The following is a 27,746-nucleotide window of genomic DNA, read 5'->3' as shown; positions in this document are numbered from 1 at the left end:
CAATGGTCTTAATTATAAGAAAGCTATGTAAAAAAGTAACGTATTTTTTCAGACACCTGTAAATTTGATGTGGAGATAGTAATTTCATTGAGCGATACTATGTATTATATGATATGCACTATAGATGGTGTTTGCATGAGTGCTTTTCTTGAAAGATTGTACACCGTGCAAACATTGTATGCATCTGAATAACTTGAAGTTTAAACAATTAAATACAAGATGATCAGACCCAATGGTTATTTGTATTTCGATGACACCCCCTCAAAAAACAAAAACAACCCCTCCCCCTAAAAATAACCAAATAGATAAGCTTCCTCTAAACTGACCACCGGGGTTGTATTGGTTTTATAGACTTTAATTCATATGATTTATAACACAAAGTTAAGTTTAATCTGATTGAACAATTGATTTATGCGTCATTATCACAGACAGCGAATTAGTACACAAATAACAAAGTCATTAGTAAATATTCGGACGTTGTCAACAGTGTCATCAGCGATGAGAAACGTCATTGTGATCTTGATGTGACAGATGAACTGTGCTCAGAACTAATCCACCTGTTCCCGCTGTGTCGGGGGCTTAGATGTAACTAGACTTTGACGCGCCGTCACTAAGCCACGTGACTTTTCAGAAGACAGTTATGGAGCGGCGCTTTGTTGCAGGTGTCATGCGCAGGGAACCGGTTCCTGAAATATGAAGATTGAATTGTAAACACATTACTACGTATACATTACATGTGACGTAAACAGTGCATCTGATCATTACATGTGATTTAAATCTTACATCATTTACATATGTAAATCTTACATATGATTAATTGTACAACTGATTATAACACGTGATTTAAATCATGCAATAATCTTATTTCATTATTCAAATCAGAGTCTATTTAAATGAATACTTGTAAATATTTGATGGTGCCGTGTTATCTATGATCATCGCATGTAAAACTTGGAGGTATATAATGTATATATGTGTTTTAGCTCATATCTGCGCAGCCTTCTCGACTGAGGGTGGTCAATTGGAAAAACAATAATAGTAATAATGTATTAACAATGTGTAGTTATTTAGTTCTGAAAACAGTCGGACAACACCTAATGCATTCCAAATCACCAGGTAATGGCCCTCGCCCGTGTGAAGCACCTTGAAAAACAATCAGTCTACGGTGCTCCGCAGCTGTTTATTTGTAAACATGGCGAGGGTAATGGTAAAGAAAGCTAGAGCCTTGCTAAGCTTTCATGTCCAATAATGTGTACACCGGAAATATTGACTACCAATTGAACATCGATTCTGCTATCCCATCAGACCAGACGTACGGGGTTCTATATACATATACCTGCACTTTATCGCACCCAAAATTAACTCCGTTTTATTGTTTATGGTTCTTGAGAACATATTGATTCAAGATAATTCTCTAGACGAGTGCGATGAAAGTTATACGGATCTAATTTGTGGTTTGGAAATCTTATCCGTCTATCCAGAGAAGGGGCTATTTTTACAGAGCTTTAGAATTAATACAAAATGACTAAAACTTCAGTTCTTTGGTGGTTTACCGAGATCATACTGTATTTAAATCGCATCTAATTGCTAGTTTTGAGAAAGTAGTCTGAAATTGTATTTTTGAAAGTGATATTGCAGTGCTCCCTGACGTCATTACCTGCACCCTGAGGAACATCTAAATAAAACAGAATAACACAATGGAATGATGTAGGTAAAATCCCTTTGCCCAGAAGATATTTACAATTAAAACTATAAACGAATTCCTAGAAATGAATTAATGGCATTTTCTGCATATTCAAATATCGAAATAACTATTGTACTTACATAAACTCTATTTGTGCATTGGATTTTATGCAAGGATTAATTGAAAAACGTTCAATCTATTTCAATACCGGTATGTTCTAAAATTAATGGATTTACCATCAGCATTTCATACAGTAAATCATTTAGAAATGAAATCATGGGCCTTTGGTCCACAGCGCTCACATCCTTTATTTTTATATAAGGGAAAGAATGAAAAGACATATCCATGTTTTTAAAGTTCACCTCATTTACTCATACTCTTAACTAAAAAAAGAAGAAACTCTACGAGAAATGTAATTCAGAAATAGCACATTAAATCTGAAGTTGATAGCATTGTTTGTATTAGGTAGCAGGTTGATCCCTCCTTACAGAAGGTCACACCCAGGGTCAATTTATTAGAGTAATAAATATGGTGAATAACCGAGATCAGAATGAAAGGTGTAGACATGTTTATAAGAATCCTTACTCAAATTCTTTTTCATGTCATGTTTCTTCAAGTATTAGATAATCTATAAATATTATACTTTCATGTAACTTAGTTGACGCTGATTGGTTGAGAAACACTTGATAAAATATACTGTCACCCTCTGAGTGATAAAACCACGCCCTCCCGTGTGATAGAACGTAGCAACGGTCAATATATGCATTACTTGACAACTCATACAGTTCACCTTCAAAAACATACAATGCTTCGATTAATATTAGTTTATTTAAACTCCTTAAAATTTGGCTCCTCCTCGGTCGACAATGGTTTTCTTGGGTTGACAATTTTCAATGTTGTCCTCCCTTGAATGCTCTATTTATATAACACTGATTGATTGATTGTTTGTTTGTTTCACGTTCCGCCGAGAATTTTTCACTCATATCGAGACGTCACCAGCTGTAGATGAATTATCACAAATTTATTGACCTATGCTTAGCGTTCAGAGCCGTAGCAGTGAGGGTTCTTCATCGTACCAACGTCTGTCGTGACACAGGACCTCCGAAAGACCCGTGATTCTCACTTCTAAATGCCGAGCGTTTGACGAAGGAGCAATCACTACCCGTATTAACGTTTTAGATTTGACGCTGCCATCGCACGACCCTCCGGATACGAAGCGAACGCTCTACCACTGAGCTACCGTGACCGGTATGGCACTGCATCACAATCAATAGATATCATTTGGAATAGGTATATTATTTTCAAAACATAAATGTTATGTAGCAATCTATTGATTTACTGGGGCGATTGTATGAATTATAATTGCAGCATGACTATCACATGTACATGTATGAGTGTAGATACATTACAATGGGTAGCTGTCATATTGATATGTCCATTCAGGAAACTGACATCCATCCAGGAAGTACAAACATTAGAGTCTGTAATTGTCATGTTTTGACATTCATCCGGGAAGTGCAAACATTAGAGTATGTACCGGTAGTTGTCATGTTCTAACTTCCGCTAATTAAGGAAGTACAAGCATTGCAGTATGTATTTGTCATGTTTTGACTACCATTATGGAAGTATAACCATTGCAGACTGTAGCTGTCATGTTCTGACATTCGGCCAGGAAGTACAAACATCAGAATCTCATAGTTCTCATGTTTTGACTTCCACTAATTAAGGAAGTACAAAGATTACATCTAGACTTCACATTTTGTTGTCTACCCAGGAAATACAAACATTACAATGAGACAGATATTTGTAGTAAAGACACCCTTCCCCAAGTATTAAGACACTCGAAGCGACGGTTGCGTACTTGCAGCTCTGACAAGCCGTCTACAATAACTAAACTCAGTGAGACCCCGTGCAGGAATATACATATGTATAAATGTACGTCATATTGACACTATGTTAGTAATCTAATCCAATCTGGGTATGGTAAGTATTGACATTTTTGTCCTTTATGGTTTTGTTTTCTGCTTAAAACATGTAAGAAAAGAAAACATGACTATAATATAACCGAGGCAAAGTTTAATCTGTCTCTTCCATTATTGACAGTGGGCAGATGGCTCGATATCACGACTGGGTTCGGCTATTATAGGTTGAGTATTGTCTCATCAGACAGAGGCCTTCCCTCATTTTAAGAAGTATGGACTTTTGTAATGTTTCTTAAAGTAGATGCTATAAGACATTGTTCTTTCATAATTTGCATTGATGTAGGTCAAACTATTTTATTACATGACCTTGAATCACGTCGAAGTCCAAAGGATTTGTACTCACTAAAGGTTTATTGATGACCCCAGAAATGAATAAAACTGAACAATGAGTAATTAAAACACACATACACACAAACAAATTTAACCCACAATGTATACACTATATTTGTCTTTCCTCAGTAAGCAAGCTCTGCAGTGCTATAGCGTAATTCGCTTATGTTGGCAATATTCAATCTGAAATTGGACTGTTTTTGAATATTTTTAGCTTTAAAGATATTTCGCATCTATCTAAAAGATATATGCCGTTTTTACCGTACATAATGTGAAAGTGTTCTTAATTTAAATATGACGAAAAGATACTGTAAATAGAGGTAAAATTGAATTAATTATCCTTTCAGTTCGAATTAGACGGGATGAGAATTAACTCTGCACCTCCGGAAGTGAACAATTGCAAATCTGCAATCAATCGTCTTCCTAGTTCTTACAAGTCTGACAGCATGTAGTTATTGCACGATCATGACAATAAAATTAGAATCTCTTCCCAAATAAAGAATTTCGTTTTAAAGACGAAAGTAATATAGGACATGCTGTGACTGCATATATACTGGGCATAGTTCATTGACAACTTTAATTTGTTTTAATTGGAAGATTGTATTGTGATTGAAACTCATTAAAATTTCTGCGGTCTCTATTCTGTTAAAGGAAATAGTTTGATGTACAGAGTACAGCTCTCCTCGGTAACATTTTAAAGAATGGTAATAAAGATCGAGTTTGTCTAACGATAGTTTCTCTCTCATTTCTTAAAGAACTTAAAAGGAATCGTATATCGGGGGAGTTAGAGTGGTCATATTTCGGTTTTGCTGTTGGCTAAATTGCAAAATGTGTCTAATCTGCGCAACTATTGCCGTGCGCTTTGAGCAAAATTCCGAGAAAAACTAGTCGATGAGATAACATGGTGGTCATCTTGGTATTCCGAGGACACCAAAAGTACAATCACATTTACCCGAATTAGGCAGCAGTACGGTACATATTCAGACTTTATGGTGTTGGACAGGTGAAGAAAGCACAGAAGTGTACGAAATGAACGTATTCAATGTATAACGAGGTATTTCATGTGTAATGAATAGATGGTGTGATTTTTGTAACTTTGGTATCATTAGGACGGGTTACCATGGGAACTTTACAAAATTTGAATTGCAGCTTAATTTATCTCACCTTCAATTTTACATTGAAGTCTGTAGGAAGAACACGTTTTATTAAAATATTTTAAAAAGAAATCGTATTTTCATACAACTCTCTTGGTAAAAAATTAAATAAACCTTCCTTTATGAAAATACGAAATATGATTATTTATCACATATTTTTAAAAAAATTAGATTTTTCTTAGCTTCAAGGGCGGATAACTTCCAAAAAGTTTCATGCGCAAAAGACCGTTTTCTAATCATTTACTTGTCAAGTGATTTTGGCCCATTTCACATCAACATGTAGCAATAAATATTTATCTCGACCTAAAATCATTCAAAATTGTTTAATCTCCTTCCGTTACACATTGAATACCTGAAGTCGTTAGTACAGCGTGTGATAGGGGGTATCAATCGTTTGGGGTAGTTTACGCTTCCTAAATCGGGAATTGGCTATCAAATTAGTTCAAAATATAGTAACCAAATAATTTTGGCACATATATATCTGCACATGTGTTTTTATCTTTATATACACAGCAGCCCAGAGTGGCAAAATATTATACAAACCGACGTTGCTATAAATATAAAACTTATTCTGTGAAATTATGAGATGAAATTAATTTACAGGTTTCATCCATTCACAGGATGCCTTTAATGCAATGAGCTCTTTGTACAGATTGACGTCGTCTTTTAAATAGTGAAAATCCTCACTCACACACTCCAACATTGCGTGTTTGAGTAGTCGCGACTATTTTAGAGAGATGGCGAAGGCACCAAGAACTCGGGACTTGAAAGACATCTGATTTGTGATGCATCAGGCAGTCAGAACTCCAAAAAGAAGTCAAATAATTTGATCAAAGCCGTTGTTCTTGATGAATTTAAAAAGAAAATCTCCATTGGTATGGTATCCGGTAATCGGATTATCTCACGAAGAGGTTTGAAATTGGAAGAAATAATTTGCAGGAAATTGGTCCAGACTCTCGCGAAACACCGCTCATGTACACTCAAATTCAAATTTGATGGCGTGCGTTAGCTTTCGAAATTCATGTAAATGTTTGTTTTGATAGTTTTTATACAATTAGCAAGAGAAAGTTTCCGAGTTTAAGTGATTTTTCAATTTTGACTGAACTTGCGTTCTCATAACGATTTTATATTCTTGATACGACCTTGTTTACAATATAATATTGAGTGTACATCACAGATTTGATAAGATTCAAGGATTCATCGAGGAAATAATCATATCTGTGGTGTACATTATGGACTGTGTCGGCAATGTGAACAATTTTCAATTATACTTTCAATCAAACAATTCATTAGAAATTAAAATTATTTTCATAAATCATTTTTTTTTTCAATTAGTTACTTTATATCTGCGTACAGTTATGAACCATTGCTGCTGTCGATGTTGGTAAAATAGTGAAATCAACACTGCAATGTTTCATAATATATCTGTAATTCTTAATCATATAACATGTAAATGAAACCGTGAATGGGGTGAAAACAGATTTCATGCGAAAAACGTAGAACAACCTGGAGAAAATTCAAAATTGAGATCGGTATTTCCATATACATGTGTATTCTATTGGCTGTGGACATTATAAAAGAAAAGATGGAGCAATTAAAAAATAAAAATCTGTTTGTTTTAACTGTCTCCGAACTGTAAACTTTACGCCTCGGATCTCTCCACGACAACAGTGAAGTGTGTTCCGCACTCCTTTAGATCTTAGCGAGAGAGGCATGCGGGGGTCAGATGAAAGATGAAACCACTTGAAAAACGAAAGAGTTGGGTGTTATGGATTGTGGAAAATGTAAACTTTGAATTACTCACTCATATCAATGTTTTTAAAACACAATGTAAACGTTATTTATCAGACGGAATTGGATACGAATTTTCCACCAAATTTACTTACAGCAATGCATGCACAGTTTTCTGGTATATCATATGATAAAAGGTTATGATAGATTTCGTCATCTATACCCCTACCCTTATACCCTACCCTTATACCCCTACCCTTATACCCCTACCCTTATACCCCTACTTATACCCCTACTTATACCCCTACCCTTATACCCCTACCCTTATACCCCTACCCTTATACCCCTACTTATACCCCTACCCTTATACCCCTACTTATACCCCTACCCTTATACCCCTACCCTTATACCCTACCCTTATACCCTACCCTTATACCCCTACCCTTATACCCTACCCTTATACCCCTACCCTTATACCCCTACCCTTATACCCCTACCCTTATACCCCTACCCTTATACCCTACCCTTATACCCTACCCTTATACCCCTACCCTTATACCCCTACCCTTATACCCCTACCCTTATACCCCTACCCTTATACCCCTACCCTTATACCCTACCCTTATACCCCTACCCTTATACCCCTACCCTTATACCCCTACCCTTATACCCCTACCCTTATACCCTACCCTTATACCCTACCCTTATACCCTACCCTTATACCCCTACCCTTATACCCTACCCTTATACCCTACCCTTATACCCTACCCTTATACCCCTACTTATACCCCTACCCTTATACCCCTACCCTTATACCCCTACCCTTATACCCTACCCTTATACCCTACCCTTATACCCCTACCCTTATACCCTACCCTTATACCCCTACCCTTATACCCCTACCCTTATACCCCTACCCTTATACCCTACCCTTATACCCCTACCCTTATACCCCTACTTATACCCCTACCCTTATACCCCTACCCTTATACCCTACCCTTATACCCCTACCCTTATACCCTACCCTTATACCCCTACTTATACCCCTACCCTTATACCCCTACTTATACCCCTACCCTTATACCCCTACCCACTGGCAATCGTGGGGTATATCTTAAAAACACTAACCAGAGCGGTTCAGTCTGTGCATTATGGGAGATGGGGCCTCCAAACTACTGCATCGCCGACCAGGGATTTCATTAATGTCCGACAACTTCCGTTTTTGTCCAGGCGATCCAGAACTGGCTGGTGACGTATTTCCGGGAGGGGTTTCGTTTGTAAATATGACACTTATACCGATTTGTTCCTTTATACTTGGAGGGGATTCTGAAACAGAGAATATATGTTAACCCTAATTATTACAGAAGACAAATCTATACATGTCAAGAAACACTACTTGCAAATAATAGCAATGTATCTGTTGAATTATGTTCAAGGAAAATACATCAGCAATCGTTACACACATTGGTATGTAATTCCCAGCAGCTGTTGTGGTCGGACGGTTAGTATGTATTGTACAGAAAACATAAGGTTTAGAAACATACAGGATTCAGGAAAGACGGAAAATGGAGGGAGGAGTAAATTATGTTACCCGTACTGTTGCAGCTGCCCAGGGCACTGTCGTTGCTGTTTCGTCGAGAATCTTTACTGGGTTCACCGCCGGCGGATCCATTACTTTCCACGGGTGTCACCGTACCGAACGAGCTCTCTTTTAGAACGTTAGCGGCGCCCACTAAAATGTTCTTATTTTTCTTAGGTAATTTCATTTTGGCTTGTGCATGGGAGTAGTATAGTGTGAAATTACTGACAATAATCGGAACCGGAAGAGATAACATAAGAAGACCACATACTGCGCATGCGCATCCAATTATGTAGCCTGTCATTGTCTTTGGCACAACATCGCCATAACCCAGGGTAGTCATCGTTTCAACCGCCCAGTAGAAACTAATTGGAATGTCAGAAAAGTTATTTAAACTATCTTCTTGAATTTGTTCAGCAAAATAAATTAGCACACCGAAAATTAGAACTCCTATTATGAGAACCAGGAACAACAAGAGTAGCTCTCTGGCGCTAGCTCGAATGGTGTGTCCCAGAATTTTCAGTCCGCTAAAATAACGTGTCAGTTTAAGAATGCGGAAAATTCTAATAAAACGCAATGCGTTAATAAACATCCCAGTGTCTGACGTCACAAATCCCGGTGATAGGCAACTTGCGATGTTGAGCGTGTAAAAGGGAATTACAGAGCACAATTCTATCCAGTTGTAGAAGTCTTTAACGAACTTGACTTTGTTTGGACATGATATGAATCGAACAATCACTTCAAAGGTAAAGAATATCATACACATATACTCCAGCACTTGGAATACAACGTGGGGTCGGGAGTTCCGAACCCGATCCACTATGGATTGCGATTTATTGGAGCTATTACTGGAAATGTCGTAACGAAACTTGGAGTGCGTTTCCAGACAGAATGAGGCAATGGACAGAATGATGAAAAAGACGGAAGTGATGGCAAATATCTGAAACAAGAATTAAATAATTTGTTTTAGATGTTGTCTATAAGTATGTACATGTGCTATAGTGAATTTTGCTTCAAAGTATGAAGTACAGCTCGCGTTCTTCACCTGGCAGTTAACACAATACGTACAGAAGTTAACGTAATAGGTATACATCTATTAAACACATCTAACATTTTATACACTAATAAGCAAACGATATATATTACAAAGGTGTACGGCTATGCTTCGGATGGAGCCATGTTCATTACTGGAAGAAGAAGCTACAATACACATGATACAGGCTTGTGCTTAATTCACCAGTGATAGCCTTTTCCTTCAGTGAAAGAAACAGAACGGGCCATATATTAGGAAGAATCTATCTATCTATGAAATATATACACAGACATAGCATATATATTTATATTATTTTAGGAATACAATATCTTCACGTTATCGAATTATTGAAAATTGATGAAATCATGTATAAATCATTCGAGATGTGTAATGTCTTATTGGGTTGTAAATCCTGAACAATACACATACATTAATGGTTAAACGATTAATCGATTGGAACAATAATATTCGACTGAAAAAATTTGTAATCTGGACTAATCTCGCCATGTTATTTTTCCAAGTTTGCAACATGAATTGCCGGGGCAGTGTGCTGCAGAACCACGTCACCGCCAGGCTCTTTTAAATCACGAGGGCGTGCGAAGTACGTTGGCTGTACTAATTAGATTAATTAAGGTAAACGTGTCTATTAATTAACCATATCACGACCTGGAAGTGAATTACCGTTCAATTCTTTGACAATTGTGATATATGGATACTGGCGGTTTCATAGTTTAGTATACAAGTGAACATTAAGAATTTCGTTGAATAAATAAGTGAAGATAACAAACAGCTATCAATCTCATACATCCCATAAAGAATGCAAATTTGAGAGTAGGGCAAACACCACTGGATACACCAGAGGTGGGAGCAGGTGCCTATGAGGAGTAAACATCCCCTGTTGATCTGTCACATCCGCCGTGAGCCATCTTAGACAAATAAATATAATTTCTAAGGACATGGTACAGTTCTACGAGCATTTTGACGAGAATGCCACCGATGTTCTACATGTACATTGCCTGGTGAGCTTGTAAGATGTGCTCTTTGATAACACACAGTATCGGTATATCAGTCTGTATAAATCATACGCTCATAGGTTTATGTAAATGTAAACTTAGCTTCAGGATCTTGATTCTGAGTGTACCTTTAGCAAAACCGATCAAGATATAATTTACAAACTGTATGTCCTAATTAACACGGTAATCCAATTGTTCATTCATACGACTGACGGTCGTCCATCTAACGATTCCTAGATCATCAAATTTGTATACACATAATATACCTATCATGAACTTAAACTGATTGTTAAACACCTTTTTAAAAAACGTGCATGTTTATTTTAAAGATATGTGAATTGGTCAGTTCTCCTTAACACACAACTTCAAATTTTTGTACATATATTTATGTTTATATTTCACTATGTTTTATTTGCATACCTATATACATTCCTCTGACGTTACCTTAACTTGTATTGATATATGAAATTTTGGTATTGTACCTCATGCACCACTTTCATTGTGGTTTGGGCGAATAAAGATGAATGAATGTCTAACGATTGTGATTCTAGTATTCGTGTATCATCGTGCCTGTATACTAACAATACCTTTATCATGAATTTAGAATAGAGAACAAAATTAACGATACTTGCTTCAAACTATTTTTTTTTCAAAAATGAAAACTAAATTTATGGTTTTTGTAAGTAAAATGAATACAATATACTGTATGAAATGCAATTTATTCCCATGGTTTCTCAATTAAGTCCAAAACAGTGAGAAAAATTTATACCATATCGAGTTACATAGAAAGTGGTGATATATTTCAACTTTTGAATATCATACATAATTTAAAACAAAGTCCCTTATTTTTAATACATAATTTCGTATTTGTACTTACCGGTGTTAAAAACAAAATGAACTAACAATATATATCAACCTATTCATTTATTTTTTGTATCAAGTGTCCTTAATTTGGCGAAAGGAGGGATACTTTATTTTATTTAATACTGAAGATGATTTCATACAAATTGTAACAGGCCTACCACTTTTTGTGGAGAATACAATTTATAGGACTACGCATGTATTTATCAGCAATGCATTTTACTTACACGTGATAATCGGTTGGCCTTGGGCTCGTCAACAATGTTCCAAATCCGAATTTTCCATCTTTCCCAGATGGATTTTTTCACCTCCACGAAATCCTCGGATATTCCGAATCTCTCTCTCATCGCGGATTCCTCCTCATCGTCACTTTCCGTTCCGGGGTCATGACCTTCGAACTCCGCCAGGGTCTGCTGGGCGTCCCTATGGGCACGGTATGTGTTCCAGCAGCATGGTTCTATCTGGTTCTCATCCAGACCCCAGTAAGCTAGTTCCTCCTCGAATGCTGGCCCACACACGTCCATAGGGATGTGAAGTTTTCCCGTCCTGTAATAATTCAGGATCATGTGAAACATACCGGAGTGTCTGTCGAAGAAGAATTCCCCAGAAATCGGATCGTACTCTGGCGTGTTTCCGGTAGAGTCCGAGAGCCATGACAGACGGGTATCCGGAATGCTCTTCAAGGTTGTCTTATAAGTCTCAAATTTGACACCCCCAACATTGAGCACAATCTTATTTTCATTCCTTCTGGATTGTGGAATGGGTATTATGGAAGTCTTGGGTGCAAATATTGAACGTCTAAAGCTTTCCATTAAAACTACATCTGATGTAACGAAGCATCTGATACTAACGAGCCGAGAAAATGGTACATGGCTTGCGAACACGGCACCAGTATTAGACGTTACGCGATCTGATAGATTGATGGCGCTCTACCAATGACGCCCGAGCTTACTGCTTCTGTAGGCATATGCCCGGTGTATATTAACACGAATATTGTCAATAGACGTCCTTAGGCATATACTAACATACCAATCACAGATGTAAACGCAGGCAAAACAATCCCTCTCCCTGTGTATTTCAGGGCAGTTCGCACTCAAGATGGAAGTTGTTGAAAAAAACACCAAGAGTATATATTACCACGATTAAAATGTTGGCATATCATATAAACTGTTTATATTGAATAAATAAGGAGTCGGTTCTATGCAAGTAAAATTTCCTGTGATGCAGAGAATTTTAGAGAGCTCTGTAATTCCTATCACATCTGTGTTGAACGGAAGGATGCAAAAATAAAAATAGACAGGAAAACACGAAGACGTCTATCATAACTCGATGGAGTCGTTTATATTTACAATGTTAAGTTATGAGGTTCGATATTCGCCTCTGGTTACACATATAGACGTACATACAGGGTGAGGGACTCCATTCTTTGTAAAACTTTCCGTGGTTTTGGTTTTCTGGCGACAAACAAGGGTACTATGCATGCAGATTAATTGAACGAAACGCTTTATTAAACCATTTGCACCTGCGTTTTTCGTTAAATATCTTCTATTGGAAACCTCGGATCTTATCGAACTTATTAATAATTTACTGTGATTGATGATCAGCCTTATCTTCAAAGATTCCTTGTTTTATCTTTGATTTTTCAATTAGAAGGCCATGGAGTGATGTTTTGTGCAGGTCTTTGTGAACAGAGCGGTTGTCATTTGTCCTCTGTGTTTAAACAGACGAAAAGATGTTCAAACAATCTCCACTGATCGCTATAGGTCTTTGGTTTTCATCGAGACCTCCTGGGAAATCCATCAGGAGGCTGGGGAGGAATGTAGCACAGCACACTGGCTGTAGGAGCTGACATGGGATGGGTGCAAACAAATTACCCTTTTGACACACAATCAGATGATTTTCTTGAAAGCTTTCGAGATTCATCAGTATTCTATTTCCCACCAAAAACCAGTAAATTCAAAATGATTGTAAGTAAATCACAAATGTGCTATCTGCAAATTATTTTGACAAGATAACTTCTAGTAGAGCTGATAAACTATATCTTTGAAATTGGTTCAGATTTACGGAAAATGACATGAACTTTTGTTCAAGGAAATGAAAACATTTCAGAAGCTAATTTTTTCTCGGTATTGTAAATGTTATTTGAAAAAAGAATCTTTACAATGATGTTTTAGAAATTCATTTTACTGATTTGCTCGATCAATCATTACTAATACCAGTATTTAAAATCCAAAGATGAGTTTTACTTTTCCACACATGTTAAATAAATGAAGGAAAAAAAAATCATTACGAAGTAATCATGTCAATGCACAATTTTCATATCAATTATTTAAAATCATGATCACGATGTTATTAGTGAAATAAGGAGAAGGCACAATGTAATCATGAAATACTGTAGATTCCTTATTTTACACGAGTACTTAATATGGCGAAATGACTCGTAGACGTCAAATCGCGTGAACATGAATTCGCGTGTCGTCTGTCAATCAAGAGATCTCACATGTAGTTAAACGGCAGAAAACTTTTATTTCGCGAGTGGTGTTTCTCGCGAAATCACGCGATAATAGATTCCTCGCGTATATTTAGGAATCTACAGTAAATGATAGGAATTGAATGACGCTGATTTTATATGTAAAACCACACATTCAGCTATTCACAACTCACGAAAATCGCTTTCTGTGTACATTTCAGAGGTACATTGTTGGGCATTAAATTCCGTGTGATAGACAACACTATTAATAAAACTGATGTAATTATGACACTGATGTAATTATGACACTGACGTAATTATGACTTTTATACAATCATGCCACTTGTAGTTATGAAAACGTGTGATCAAAATGAAGCTTCTTTCAACGTAGCATTTAAAATGTTGAAATTGATGAATCATGGAACTGAAAATAAAAGTACAAATCTGTAGAATTTACGTTACCCATCCGCTGATGAAACTGTAAGGGACTAGATAAGACGCGCTACATGAATATCGACACGAGATGAATCCTAGGGTTACGTAATACTACCCACGAGCCTCACTGTTTACAAACAAACAAGAAAGGAATTGTATATTTAAATAGGGCGGCGTCACTGCCACCTAATATTGCCCCCAAATAAACATTAACCTTCAGACAGAAACCCGATTCATCGACAAGACTTTCAAATCCCTCTAAAACGTCACGTGTGTTTGATGACGTATCATCCCAAGGTCTAGAGGTCACAGTGTCGACATGAGAACGCAAGTGTAAGCGATGAATTATTGAAAAGCACTAAACCGAAGATTAGAAATCTGTTACAATCTTTAGATAACGAGGGCCGATTGTGCGGAGCACGTCAATCCCATTGCACACAATTCGGTCACCTTATAAAAGCAGGATATTGAAGAAGAGGAGAGACTGGGTTTCACCATTCTGTATTCTGATTGATGCCGAGAAAAGTACAGATATAGATAATCCGTGTCTTTGATGAGAACAATGCACTAATCATCGCTAAACTAATGTTGTTACTAGGGAGGAACTTGTAACTAGGAAGGTGGAATAAGACGACGAATACAAGGTTAAAATATGAACTAAAGAATTACTGTGTGCCATACGTCACTCCGTTTTATAATACATCATTTGACGAAGCTGCCATCTATGTCCGTTCGCAGAACGAGGGTCATGTAGTTAATAGTAACCGAGAGTTGCTGAAATTAGCTGACGTTTAAATAAAATATGGAACATTTATGACATACCCTCCTCAGTAACTCGAACGGTCACCAAACGTGACGTCGATTTTGCATTGTAAGGATTGAAAATGCGTTCACGCAACCACCATTTGTGACTAACACATAACGAAAGTAGTTTTGGTAGTGTTGGCCCAGTAATACCATTAGAATGATGCAACAAATGTATAATACCCATCAATACTTTATTTTTACATTCTTTTTTCCCCAAATCGATCGAGGTGATTAAGAATTGCAAAAGCAAAATAACCACAAACCTGTAACTTGCTATGGTTTTTGAACATTTTTTTTAAACCTTTGCAATTCTGCTCGAATATATTTTTTGCTACAATGTCGATACCTCTTTCTAATATTTCAAGATTTTGCTTGGAATATTGTCCAAGTCACAACCATTTCATTCTTGAACCCTGGCAGAATTATGATCCATTCCCCATGTGAATGGAAATGTTATAAAACTATCGTTATGGTGATTTGAATTACTCATACAGCGCCCCCAAGAGCTTTGGTAAGAGTGTATATAATAAAGTCCGCCAGAAGCTTATGTAGGATGATTTCCTAAGGCATGAGTTGTATATAGTATCAGTCATCATCAAACTTTCTTTTGCATTGTATAAATAAAAGGTACTGTGACAGCAGGTAGATAGGCAAACTAAGAATTCTGTAAGTAAATTATTTCCCCAAAATTGTCCACAGTTCAAGAACTTATAATTTTTTCAAACATCAAATAAAATCAGGAAATTGATGAGAATCAAAATCTCCGCAATTTGTAATATTTCCTAAAAACTGACTACGTTCAACAACTGAAGAAAATCAAAACCCTTGCCACATGCACACCTTCCATACACATACAAATACTTTGTAAAATAAGAAGACCCTCACTTGAAAACTCTGGTAGGGGTTAAACGGACACACCATGTACTGTTTATGAAATGTTTAATCAAAACTAGATGGACAAATGAAAGGCGAAGATAACGAACAGTGATCAATCTCATAACTGCTTTAAGCAATGCAAAATAGAAAGTTGGGCAAACACGACCCCTGGACACACCAGAGGTGGGATCAGGTGCCTAGGAGGAGTAAGCATCCCCTGTCGACCGGTCACACCCGCCGTGATATATCTTGATCAGGTAAACGGAGTTATCCGTAGTCAAAATCAGTGTGCCAAGAGCGGTCTAACAATCGATATGAAACACGTCAGACAGCACGAATCATGTACTCCCTATGAAATATTTCTTCTAAACTAAGTTCAACAACCTGTAACTTTCTCAAAAGTAAAAATTCTTGTAAGATAAAAGGATCGCGGTAGCTCAGTGGTAGAGCATTCTCTTCGCAACCAGTAGGTCTTGAGTTCGAGCCCCACTCAAACCTAAGATGTTAGAACATAGAAAAAAGTTACTCCTTCGTCACATTCTCGCCATTTATAAGTGAGAATCACCAAGGTTTTTCAGACATGACCTTAAAAACGGGGGTCTCGCCTTGGAAGGGGTTGGCACGTTAAATAACCCGCACTGCTACGGACCTGAGCGCTAAGCACAGGTCTAAATTTTTGGTACTTCACTTACCTGACGTCTCAATATGAGTGAAAAATTTCTCGAAGGGAGTTAAAACAAACAAGTTCCTCATTGAAAACAGGCAGACTAATGTACCTCCATATAACATTAAATTTAAATCCTTCAAGAAAAATCAAAATGAATAAAAATTGCAAGATGATCAAGAGTGATCCACACTGAAGCTACACGGCAAGTTTCAGCTTGAGAACAGACGACCTCGAAAGGACGGACATAAACTCATCAATGTACCATAATACATCCCGTCCAAAGGCGGGCGTATGAGAAAAGTTCATGTACATACCCCGGTATGTTGGCGCACAAAAATTATTGGAAGATCGTTTCGTTGATGTATTTGCAATGGTTTAGTATGATTTGCGAATTTGCAATGACGTTTTTAGAAAGAGCACGACTTATTACAATCAATGTTCTCAGTTTGAGGGTACAGGATAAGGTTAAAGGACAAAGTTCGTTACAATGACAAATTGATGGTCCGGGATAAGGTTAAAGTTCATTACCATAACAATCAATCCAACATTGCACATATATTTCAGGAAACTGAGAAGTTTTCGAACACCTTAATCAACTTGTATAGTTAGTTATTTTCTTCTTCTTTCTCGATTCAGATTTTATAATAATATGGTTTACAAATGTTGCATTTGCACGAGTAGAACAATGAATACAATTCATGTTTGTCAAACCCGACACCTCGTGTAGCAAAGATTTCAAACAGGAGTGTGCTGCCAAATGTCAGAAATAAGTTTCTGCGCTGTGTTTGTTACATTAAATTTTGAACAAACAGTTGGGCATAATGTATATTTCTTTCTTTAAATCAATTCTATTTGATTTTCGAAATTATAAATCAAGAATTCTTTTGGAAATTATGGATAAATTTTTGTTGTTGGGCATTTTGCCTGTCAATCTAGAAACACTTCCTACAGTTTTGCGAGAATCTTTGAAGGGGATAGCTCAACTAAGACGACAAACGTCTCAATTACAAACACAAAGCTTAATTAATCAAGGAGCCCGGTACCTACCCTTAGCACATGGGGTCACTGCTAGTTTATTACGCATAATTTAACCCAGAAAACTTTAAAGATCATATATCTTCGTAAAACAGAAAGATAAAAACTGGTTCTGGCTTCGACAGAATCAAAGCATTAACGAATTGGCAGAAGATAACGTTTTTTTTTATTAGTATTTGTATTTCATGTGTGCAGGTTTGATAGCTATCCTGCAGTACCGTTCTTTAACCAGTACATACTTAACTTTCATTTCAGTACAGGATTTATGATTTGTACATGTTTACTTTCATTTCACGGTGGTTGTTTTATGTTAATATGCGTTTACTTTTATTTCATGATGGTTTAACGTGTTTACTTTCATTTCACGATGGTTGTTTTATGTTAATATGCGTTTACTTTCATTTCACGGTGGTTGTTTTTTTTTTTATGTTAGTACGCGATTACTTTCATTTCACGGTGGTTGTTTTTTTTTTATGCTAGTACGCGATTACTTTCATTTCACGGTGGTTGTTTCATGTTAGTAGTGTTTACTTTCATTTCATGGTGGCTGTTTTATACTGAGTAAGTATGGTTATTTTCATTGCACGGTGAAGAATTTATAAGATTTCATGATTTTTTCCTTCAATGGCATACTGCATCTTCATTTACAGAGATACATATAATACAAAAAGATTACATCAAATTATTTATTTCATATCTATATAAAACTTTACATAAGTAATCGCATATGCTGAAAATTTAAAAAGAATACATCTAAATCTTTATTTTCAGACACACACTTCTAAAATAGAACACTAAAAAACGTTAAATGACTTTGCTTTAAAAATCTGTATAATTGCAGAAACGTATGGAAATTATCACATCGATTTCAGTTTGCGGGAAAACATCACTGCAGTTACACAGCATTCAGATTCGAGAGAAATATGAGTAAACTATTGAAAATTCCTAATAACTGGTAATTTTGTTGTTTCTTATCGTCTATTTCATTCATTTACTAAAAGTAAACAGTAAGTATCCTACTTAATAAATAAATGTTGTATTCTGTACAAAGCTTGCCCCGCCAGGAAGTTTTCTGATATCAGCAAAAGCAGAAACCTGTCCCGTGACGGGACAGCGGTCTATGCCCTCAGCCACCGCCATATACCTCTCTCGTTCCTCTAATACGTGACCATACTTATCTCGCAGGACCGACAGGACATCCTGAAAAGCAGAAAGAAATGGCATTGATCTAAAGTAAAAATCACTGTCTTCGAAGAATTCAGAAAAAATACATTAAAGAGATCGTCCTGTTTTCTATCCGCAATGCTGGTTTGTAAAAATGCTGTTTCGCGTTGCATTCCACAATTTTTCACTGATGTGACGTCACCAAAATTTTGACCTATGTATGGCGCTTCGTGACAATGAACCTTCGTTTTCAAGGTCTGATCCAATTGAATGTTTGTTTTACGTCCCGTAGAGAAGTTTTTACTCATATTGAGACGTCACCAGCTGTAGGTGAAGTAAAAGACCTACGCTTAGGGCTCATGACCGCAGCAATGAGGGTTCTTTAACATGCTAACGCCTATCGCGACACGGGACGAAAGACCCGTGATTCTCACTTCTAAATGCCGATCGTCTGGCGAAGGAGGAATCACTACCTATGTAAACGTCTTAGCTTTGACGCGGCCACGGCACGAGCGGGACTCGAACTCACGACCTCCCGATTACGGGATCAGGTGCCTAGGAGAGTAAACATCCCTAATTGACCAGTCACACTCGCCCAGAGCCCTCAATCGGCTAGTCCGTAGTCAAAATCAGTATGTAAAGAACCTCACAACAATCTCCGATTTTCAATTTATCATCCTTCATACTGAATTTTTACGCGGAGGCATGCAAGCTATTTTGAGGTCACGGTTACTTTGATATCGACGATGAATTTGTCCCATTTCTAATTTAATTTGTTCAAAATGTAATTATTCCGTTCACAATGTTAGTCGATGTAAAACACTTCTCAAAGTTATTCGGTTCAAATACGATGAATTTTCGTTTTTATGTATGCTTTCAATAATCAAGAATGATTTGTTTGTTGCGTATGTTTCCAGTTTTACAAATGTGTACGCACTCCCATTAATTTAGAAGTGTTAATAAATTCTTCATATTTTATAACTTCGACAAATGCCTCTCCAGTTATCTACGAGGCTCTCAACACATAAAAATGTCTTCACACCATATCAACCAAGGCTGAATTCTTGGAGAAACGTTATAGAACGAAATATGAAAATGAATAATTGACTTCACTCTAACAAATAAGCTATACAAAGCGTTACATCCGCCCCGGATCATCATCAGACAACACATGCGAGTTGTTTTTGATCTGTTAGAACACAGCTGTCGGAGCTCGAATCACAAAATCTAACGTTGTCTTATTAATCTTCTACTCTCCTACCTGTCCGTATTAATTTGTCAGTGTTTCTGACGATTACTTGTTACAAATACATATATATAAATCTGTTATTTGGAATACACTAAAAAATTACAAATAGTTTCCCTCCCGGAAACTGGAGCTCCCCACGTAGTTTATATCATCCTCCGACACGGCTCGGCTGAAATTCGGATTCCAGACGCAAATAATTCATTATGTTTTAATTTTTTGTTGTCATATTTGCCCTGCTGATTCTTGTGGGGTATTCTCTTCTGAATTAATGGAACGAGATGAGACGCACAAACCGAATTTCCTACCGTACATATGTTTGATAATTGTTTTCTCCCCATGTTAAATTGCATACCTGTGGAAAACCGAACTCGTACTTTAAAACATTGGGAGAAAAATGGTGATGAAACCTCTTCTTTCGAATAGCTTCCTCAATTGTCTCACCAAATAGTAACACTCTGGCCGATATCTGCAAATATATGCAAAAAATAAATAGATAGATAAAACAAAAACCCACAACAACTATCAAAAACTAGCTCACTAAACATGATTTTTGAGCGAAAGCAATAATACAATATTGATATGACAAATGGCATTTGGTACCCAAGACAGTAACTCTGGTTTGAATCCAATCAATAGAATACGCGGTATACGAATTTTGATGAATTTTTTGGTGTGAATGAAAATACAAAAATGGTACACGTTAGCTGATGGGAAGCAATCGTCACACAATATCGTATGTCTGCTACTATCGACGGTTGTAGATAACGCGATATCCTGCATTAATCTTCAAAGGGGAAGTTTATACAGCTACGTCCAGAGGGGGTTCATCGCTAGATAATCAATGTTTTATGCATTGACATAATTCGGGGATGTATATAGCGCTTCTTTACCGCTACTCTTCTTTGATGCATCGAATAATACAGTGGGTTTCCGTAATTTCTGAGACCCTTACCACGGACTCCGTTATGGCGACCCCCACCCCTGTGGGATTTTTTTTTAGATTATACAAATAAACAGGAACGAACCGAAGGACAGACAACCAGTGAATGGATATGATAACGCGTGGAAGCACCGGACTTAAAATGATGAATTAAACCAGGTGTCAACTTTACTTTTTAGTGTTCGTTACATGCAAATTAGGTCTTTAGGGTCTTCATCAACAGCGATGTGACTCTCACTTTTGGTTAGGGAATAATGTATCTATCTCGACCTAGTTTTGACCCATCGTCGCATGTAACCTACATTTGTTCTTAGGGAATTGTAACTAGCTAGGCTGAGCTCTGGTCCAGCGTCGTACACAACTGTTCTGGGTCTACACATTCCCCAACCAAGACCTAAAACCCACTTGAAAAAATGTGAACGCTGTTCTGCAAATCAAAAAGCAAACACTTAGCAGCAAACACTTAGCAATCGAGTTTGTGCACCAATTTAAAAAATTAAACCTTTAAGTGTTAATGCTTCCAATATTAATTATTTTGCTAGAATCTCTTGTCACTTTTTAAAAATGATGTATGTATAATCAAAGATGCATATGATACAACACTTCTTCGATCATGGTTGTAGTGTGCAATCATCGCTCGCTGATCTACACGGTAAGATATTAAAGTTGTAGGCAGACATAAGACTGAGCATTGAAAGACAGAAATTAAGATAAACGCCCTTGCATTGTCCCAGAGCAACACAAAAGTATCCACGGGAGCAAGATGATACACTAGACTGAGTATAATGACAAGTCAATCAATGTTAGATTTTTATGTATTTTCTCACAAAATGTTACATACGATATTGTATTCATACATGTACGTTCAGAATAAAACACATAGCAAATTTATTATAGCTAAATAGTCTGGAGAGAGAGAGAGAGAGAGAGAGAGAGAGAGAGAGAGAGAGAGAGAGAGAATTTCACTATATGTAGCTGTAATAGAGATTGACCTTGACTATGATATACATGTGTGATAGTGTTTGACTATGGTATAAATGTGTGATAGTGTTTGACTATGATATACATGTGTGATAGTGTTTGACTATGGTATAAATGTGTGATAGTGTTTGACTATGATATACCTGCGTGATAATGTTTGACTATGATATACCTGTGTGATAGTGTTTGACTATGATATACCTGTGTGATAGTGTTTGACTATGATATACCTGTGTGATAGTGTTTGACTATGATATACATGTGTGATAGTGTTTGACTATGATATACATGTGTGAAAGTATTTCACTATGATATACATGTGTGATAGTGTTTGACTATGATACATATGTGTGATAGTGTTTGGCTATGATATACATGTGTGAAAGTATTTCACTATGATATACATGTGTGATAGTGTTTGACTATGATATACATGTGTGAAAGTATTTCACTATGATATACATGTGTGATAGTGTTTGACTATGATACATATGTGTGATAGTGTTTGGTTATGATATACATGTGTGATAGTGTTTGACTATGATATACATGTGTGATAGTGTTTGACTATGATATACATGTGTGAAAGTATTTCACTATGATATACATGTGTGATAGTGTTTGACTATGATACATATGTGTGATAGTGTTTGACTATGGTATACATACATGTGTGATAGTGTTTGACTATGATATACCTGTGTGATAGTGTTTGACTATGATATACATGTGTGATAGTGTTTGACTATGAAATACCTGTGTGATAGTGTTTGACTATGATAAACATGTGTGATAGTGTTTGACCTTGACTATGATATACCTGTTTGCAGTGTTTGACCTTGACTATGATATACCTGTGCCACAGTGGTTGTAATTCTCGTGCCTCCTGCAGCTCCAATCACTAGTCTGACTTTCCCGCTTTTTTTGTCAATAAAGATGACAGGCGACATGGAAGATAGAGGCTGCTTTCCCGGTTTTGGTGCATTTACTTCTGGAACCTGACGAAATATAGTGCAAAGAACTGCTTTATGAGAGGGAGGCAGAGAAAGAAAAAATAGAGAGAGAAGACAGGAGAATCTCGAAATAAAACACGGTTTCGTGATCTATTACATAACTTTGAAGACATGACAAAGATAATGACACACTTGAATGAACTTCAATATTTACGAATATTTCTTCAATGGCACTTGCAAGAAATGAACTTTTTAAAAGAAATGATGAAAATGAAAACTTTCTGGTTCTTGTAAGTAAAATAAAAACAATTTACGATATGGAGGGTATATGTTTGGGCCATGATTTCTCAATGAAGTCCAAAGCAGTGGGGAAAATTTGTATAGAGTTATATAGGGAGGGGTAATATATTTCTACTATTGAACATCACAGAAAATTTGTAATCCTTTGCTTTTAAAAGAATTCTATAATTATACCTACTACAACCAAACTAACCCAAAAAAAATAAAAAAAAAAAAAAATATCAACCTATCCATGCATTCATGTTTGTCTTCCACTTTTAGCAAAATGTAGAAGATATTGATATAAGTCTGTCTGTTCATCCATCTGTCCATCATTCTGTCTGTCCATCCGTCTGTCATTTTGTCCATCATTCTGTCCGTCATTCTGTCTGTCTATCACGCTTTTGTTTCCAGACTTTATCTCCGAAAGTCAACATGCTTTTGCAATGAAATTTCATACAATAACTATCCCGTGGAGATCCGAGTTAGAATAGGTCTTCAGTACCCCTTGCTTGTCGTAAGAGGCGACTAAATGGGTTGTCATTCGGACGAGACGGCAAAAGTTGAGGCCCCGTGTCACAGCCGGTGTGACACGAAAAAGATCCCTCCCTGCTCAAAGGCCGAAAGCGCTGAGTGTAGGCCTAAGTTTTTCAGCCATTCAGCGGCAATGGTGACGTCTCCATATGAGTGAACAATTCTCGAAAGGGACGTTAAACAATATACAATCAATCAAACAATAACTCCCTACACCCCTACACTCTAAAAACAATGTTTAGGTTTGGAACACTTTTTAAACGTGTTTAGGTCTAAACGTGTTTAGGATTGTGCTTATATCCTAAACGCGAAGTGTAATAAACATGTTCTACCCTAAACATGTTCAGACTGAGAACATGTTTAGCTATGCAAAAATACAGTATCTAAACACAAAATAACATGCTAAACACTTGCTAAACACAATCCTAAACGTCTAAACACAATCCTAAACGTCTATGCGTTTAGGTTTTGAACATGATAAGCTTAGTAACATTGTTGACATTAGTTTTACAGTCTTCATGTAGAATATTCCTGTCTTCTGTAAATGAAATTCGAATTGCAGAAAAAATTGCATGTCAGAATTGCCATACTTCAAACTGCTATTGTGTACCAGGCCCCGATAGTGACCATAGTGTACATCATACGCCGTATTGCAAGTATACACTGTCGAGGTCGATATCCAAAATTGATGGAACCATTAGAAGAGCCGTCTATGGGCTTCAACCCTTTCCTGTTGGAAATGAGCAGAGTTTAGGAGTATCCAGAAAATTTTGATCTGGAATTCCATTTCAACTTGAACAGGTCTGGACACATACATATTGAATAAAAAAAATAGTGTAATTCATTGTCTCTGGTATTAGACGTGCCTTTAGTGTTAATTTAAACCAATGCACCACTCTTACTTTGCATTGGAACAAAATTCATTTAAATCTTGTGAAAGAGAACATCAGTTGCAATTGATGCCCCCCTTTTTAATTCAACATGTGACAGTGCCTGTTATGCAAAAACTAGCATATCAAAGACAAAAAAATTGTTGAAGTTGTACTTGCCGGATGATATTTAAGCATGTATAGTTTACTTCTTATATGTGCATAAGTGATTTTTAATGGTTTTGTCTTTAACATGTATCACGGAAATGTCAACCGTGTTGTTTCGGCAATTAGAATATAGAAATAGAGTTATCGGACTTGCAAGTAATTTGAGAAGAACCGCGCAAACCCGCATTGTTCGATTTGAAACATCATGGATCCCATAGACACAGTTTGTAATACAAGGGATATTCTTGCTAGATTTTGCAATGTTATTCTCCTATAATAGAAGAGAAAACTACTATTTAAGACTCTTTAATGCTGTGGATTGAGTTTTAAATAGAAGGTTAGCAAATCATTTTGTAATTGAGACAAAGTCAAAACCTAAATACAAGGAGAACTAAACATGTTCAAAACCTAAACACAAAAGAGGTAAACGTGTTCAAAACCTAAACACAATAAGGGTAAACATGTTCAAAACCTAAACATAATAAGGGTTAAACATGTTCTACACCTAAACATAAAAAGAATTAAACATGTTCAAAACCTAAACACAATTAGTTAGACATGTTCCAAACCTAAACACAAAGAGATTTAAACATGTTCAAAACCTAAATACATTGGGTTGAACATGTTCAAAACCTAAACGTAAAAAGTGTTAAACATGTTTAAAACCTAAACACAAAAAGTGTTAACCATGTTTAGATTTAGAACGCGTTCAAAACTGTACACAAGAAATGTGTTTAACTTTGTGTTTAGGATCTAAACACCATTTCTAGAGTGTATTAACTTTGATATCAAATTTCAAGGTCAGAAATTCAAATATTTCTGATCAGGATATAGGGCTCACGGCGAGCGTGACCGGTCAACAGGGGATGCTTACTCCTCCTAGGCACCTGGTCCCACCTCTGGTGTGTCCAGGTGTCCGTGTTTGCCCAACTGTCTGTTTTGTATTGCTTATAGGAGTTATGAGATTGATCACTGTTCGTTATCTTCACCTTGCATTACACAAAAGAGTTTCCAAATAATAACATTAGTTTTCCCCACACGAATGCAATGACAATCAATGAAAGGTGAAGATAATGAACAGTGATCAATATCTTAACTCCTATAAGCAATACAAAATAGATAGCTGGGCAAACACGAAACCCTGGACACACCAGAAGTGGGATCAGGTGCCTAGGAGGAGTAAGCATCCCCTGTCGACCGGTCACACCCGCTGTGAGCCCTATATCTTGATCAGATCAACGGAGTTATCCATAGTCAAATTGAGTGTGCCAAGAACGGTCTAACAATCGGTATAAAACACATCAGACAGCATTCGACCCTATGATAGGTTGTATTGGCAAACTAGATCTTTATAACGACCATAGAAGTTGCGAAATGCTGAATTTAAACGAGACAGTAGAAACCCCTGTACCATCAGTCAATGATGTTCAAAATACTTGAACAATGTGAAGAATCTCTATAACATAATAAATACCTCTAACGATTTTAAGATCAAAATGTGAAGGTCAAGGTCACAATTTGTATAAGGTATCAAATAGGTTTATACTGCAAAACTACCCCCTTCTTACAACCGGTGACTGTTTACTTTAAAATATGAAGCGCCTATGTTTTATGCCCATAATTGGAGATTGGGGATATAGTTTTACTGTTTGTCGGCAAAACCTTGCCAATAACTTATGAATAGATGGTAATGGGGCTTTCATAGTACATATGTATTCCTTGCGGCAAGACATTTGTTTTGGTACAAATTTCTTTTTCAACATGTTGACCTTCACTTTGAGTTTGACTTTCTTTTGAAGAACTTTAATATTGATCCTACTTTTTGAACAGTTAGTGCTAGGGCTTTCATATTTCACTTATGTATTCCTTGTGACGAGACCTTTATTTTCCCATCATTTTTACCTCATGGCCTTGAACTTGGCCATATAGGTGCATCCGTGTTTCACACGATGTTAAAAGACTGGTAAGAAGTTAAAATATTAAACATGACAATGACATTGTAATCAAATTGATGAATTAGTTATGAAAGCCTGCAAACCAGAAATTCTTCTTTACGAAATTGATGAACGAGTTAACAAAAACCAACGAATCGCAAGTCATCCTCTTTTACAGGTTGCAAGTTAAGTCAGCATGGAAATTACTTTCATTGAAAATCGCGAAAGGTAATGCTAGACAACAATAACATTTGTGACTAAATTCATCCTAGTGCATTTACAAACATTTTAGATCAGGGTTTAATGAAAGGATGTATTCACTTGGATGTATTCACTTTTTCTGAAAATGTAGGGGGGGGGTACCATGTGTAATTGCTCTCTCTCTCTCTCTCTCTCTCTCTCTCTCTCTCTCTCTCCTTCTGCATTTTTAAAGGTATTCCACCCAATTTCTGTCGGGGGACATGTATCCCCTGAATTAGCTTAGCACTTGTTTTGTATCAAGTTTCCTTAATAAGAGACCAAATCAAGTACTGGGTATTAGACTTCAGTTTCCAGGAACAAATTAAATGCGATATCGAACTATTTTTCACATTCCACAGGCATTCACCGTCTATTGAGATGTTTAGCATTTCATCACATCCTCTGCAACATACAACCACACATATCTTTGTTGTTATACAGAACATTTGGCTTTATACTCCGGGAGAACAATGCCAAGACAATCCTTCATTTGTTGTGAGGTGCGTTACCACGAGATCCACTCATACAGATAAGAAGAAAAGGCCGCTCTCTAAAGTTAAGGAGGAATAAAACACCGGAGAAATCTGATATGGGAGTATAATATTTTGAAATTGAAAAGTTTCAAATTTACTTTTATGTAATACAAGTTGAATGTAGATCTATTGGAGCTCGTTTGCTCTTTCCATAAAAAATATCTTTAGTGGTGTGAATTAAAAGGGGAGATAACCAAGAAATATCTCATACATTGTTACTAATTAAAGTCCCCCGATATAAAAAG

The 27,746-nt window shown here is 36.6% G+C and overlaps 2 protein-coding genes across 4 annotated transcripts in view; both read right to left on the bottom strand.

Moving 5' to 3' along the window:
* Positions 1 to 334: 334 nt before the first annotated feature.
* Positions 335 to 12,655, bottom strand: LOC125683446 (potassium voltage-gated channel protein Shaw-like). Of its 3 annotated transcripts, none has more exons than XM_048924589.2 (4): positions 11,595 to 12,655; positions 8,473 to 9,400; positions 8,010 to 8,207; positions 335 to 686 (listed from the first exon to the last, which is right to left on the bottom strand). In XM_048924589.2, exons 1-4 carry the CDS (start codon positions 12,177 to 12,179, stop codon positions 628 to 630), a joined length of 1,770 nt encoding a protein of 589 aa, XP_048780546.2. In that variant the 5' UTR covers positions 12,180 to 12,655; the 3' UTR covers positions 335 to 627. The 3 variants fall into 3 exon arrangements, with proteins under 3 accessions (XP_048780546.2, XP_048780547.2, XP_055998707.1); XM_048924590.2 differs by having other exon boundaries at positions 8,479 to 9,400; XM_056142732.1 differs by lacking the exon at positions 335 to 686 and adding an exon at positions 736 to 7,119 and having other exon boundaries at positions 7,966 to 8,207.
* Positions 12,656 to 18,329: 5,674 nt separating this feature from the next.
* LOC125683444 (glutathione hydrolase 1 proenzyme-like) overlaps positions 18,330 to 27,746 on the bottom strand; it is a 32,553-nt gene continuing 23,136 nt past the window's right edge. Inside the window, exons 14-16 of the mRNA XM_056142731.1 lie at positions 22,846 to 22,989; positions 20,423 to 20,536; positions 18,330 to 18,857 (exon numbers count right to left, since the gene is read on the bottom strand). Coding sequence (XP_055998706.1) covers positions 18,678 to 18,857; positions 20,423 to 20,536; positions 22,846 to 22,989 — 438 coding nt within the window. The 3' untranslated portion in view covers positions 18,330 to 18,677. The remainder of the gene's footprint in view (positions 18,858 to 20,422; positions 20,537 to 22,845; positions 22,990 to 27,746) is intronic.

The sequence above is a fragment of the Ostrea edulis genome, chromosome 6 (assembly GCF_947568905.1).
Source record: "Ostrea edulis chromosome 6, xbOstEdul1.1, whole genome shotgun sequence".
NCBI classification, from domain to species: Eukaryota; Metazoa; Mollusca; class Bivalvia; order Ostreida; family Ostreidae; genus Ostrea; species Ostrea edulis.
The sequence above is the reverse complement of the archived record's forward strand: the minus strand, read 5'-3'. Positions and strand labels throughout refer to the sequence as shown.

Excerpts from the sequence above, each read along its gene's own strand:
- LOC125683446 (XM_048924589.2), bottom strand. The coding sequence starts at position 12,179 with ATGGAAAGCTTTAGACGTTCAATATTTGCACCCAAGACTTCCATAATA. Across the intron at positions 8,208-8,472 it reads GGGCAGCTGCAACAGTACGG|AATCCCCTCCAAGTATAAAG; the intron begins GTAACATAATTT and ends TCTCTGTTTCAG. Across the intron at positions 687-8,009 it reads GCACAGACTGAACCGCTCTG|GAACCGGTTCCCTGCGCATG; the intron begins GTTAGTGTTTTT and ends TTCATATTTCAG.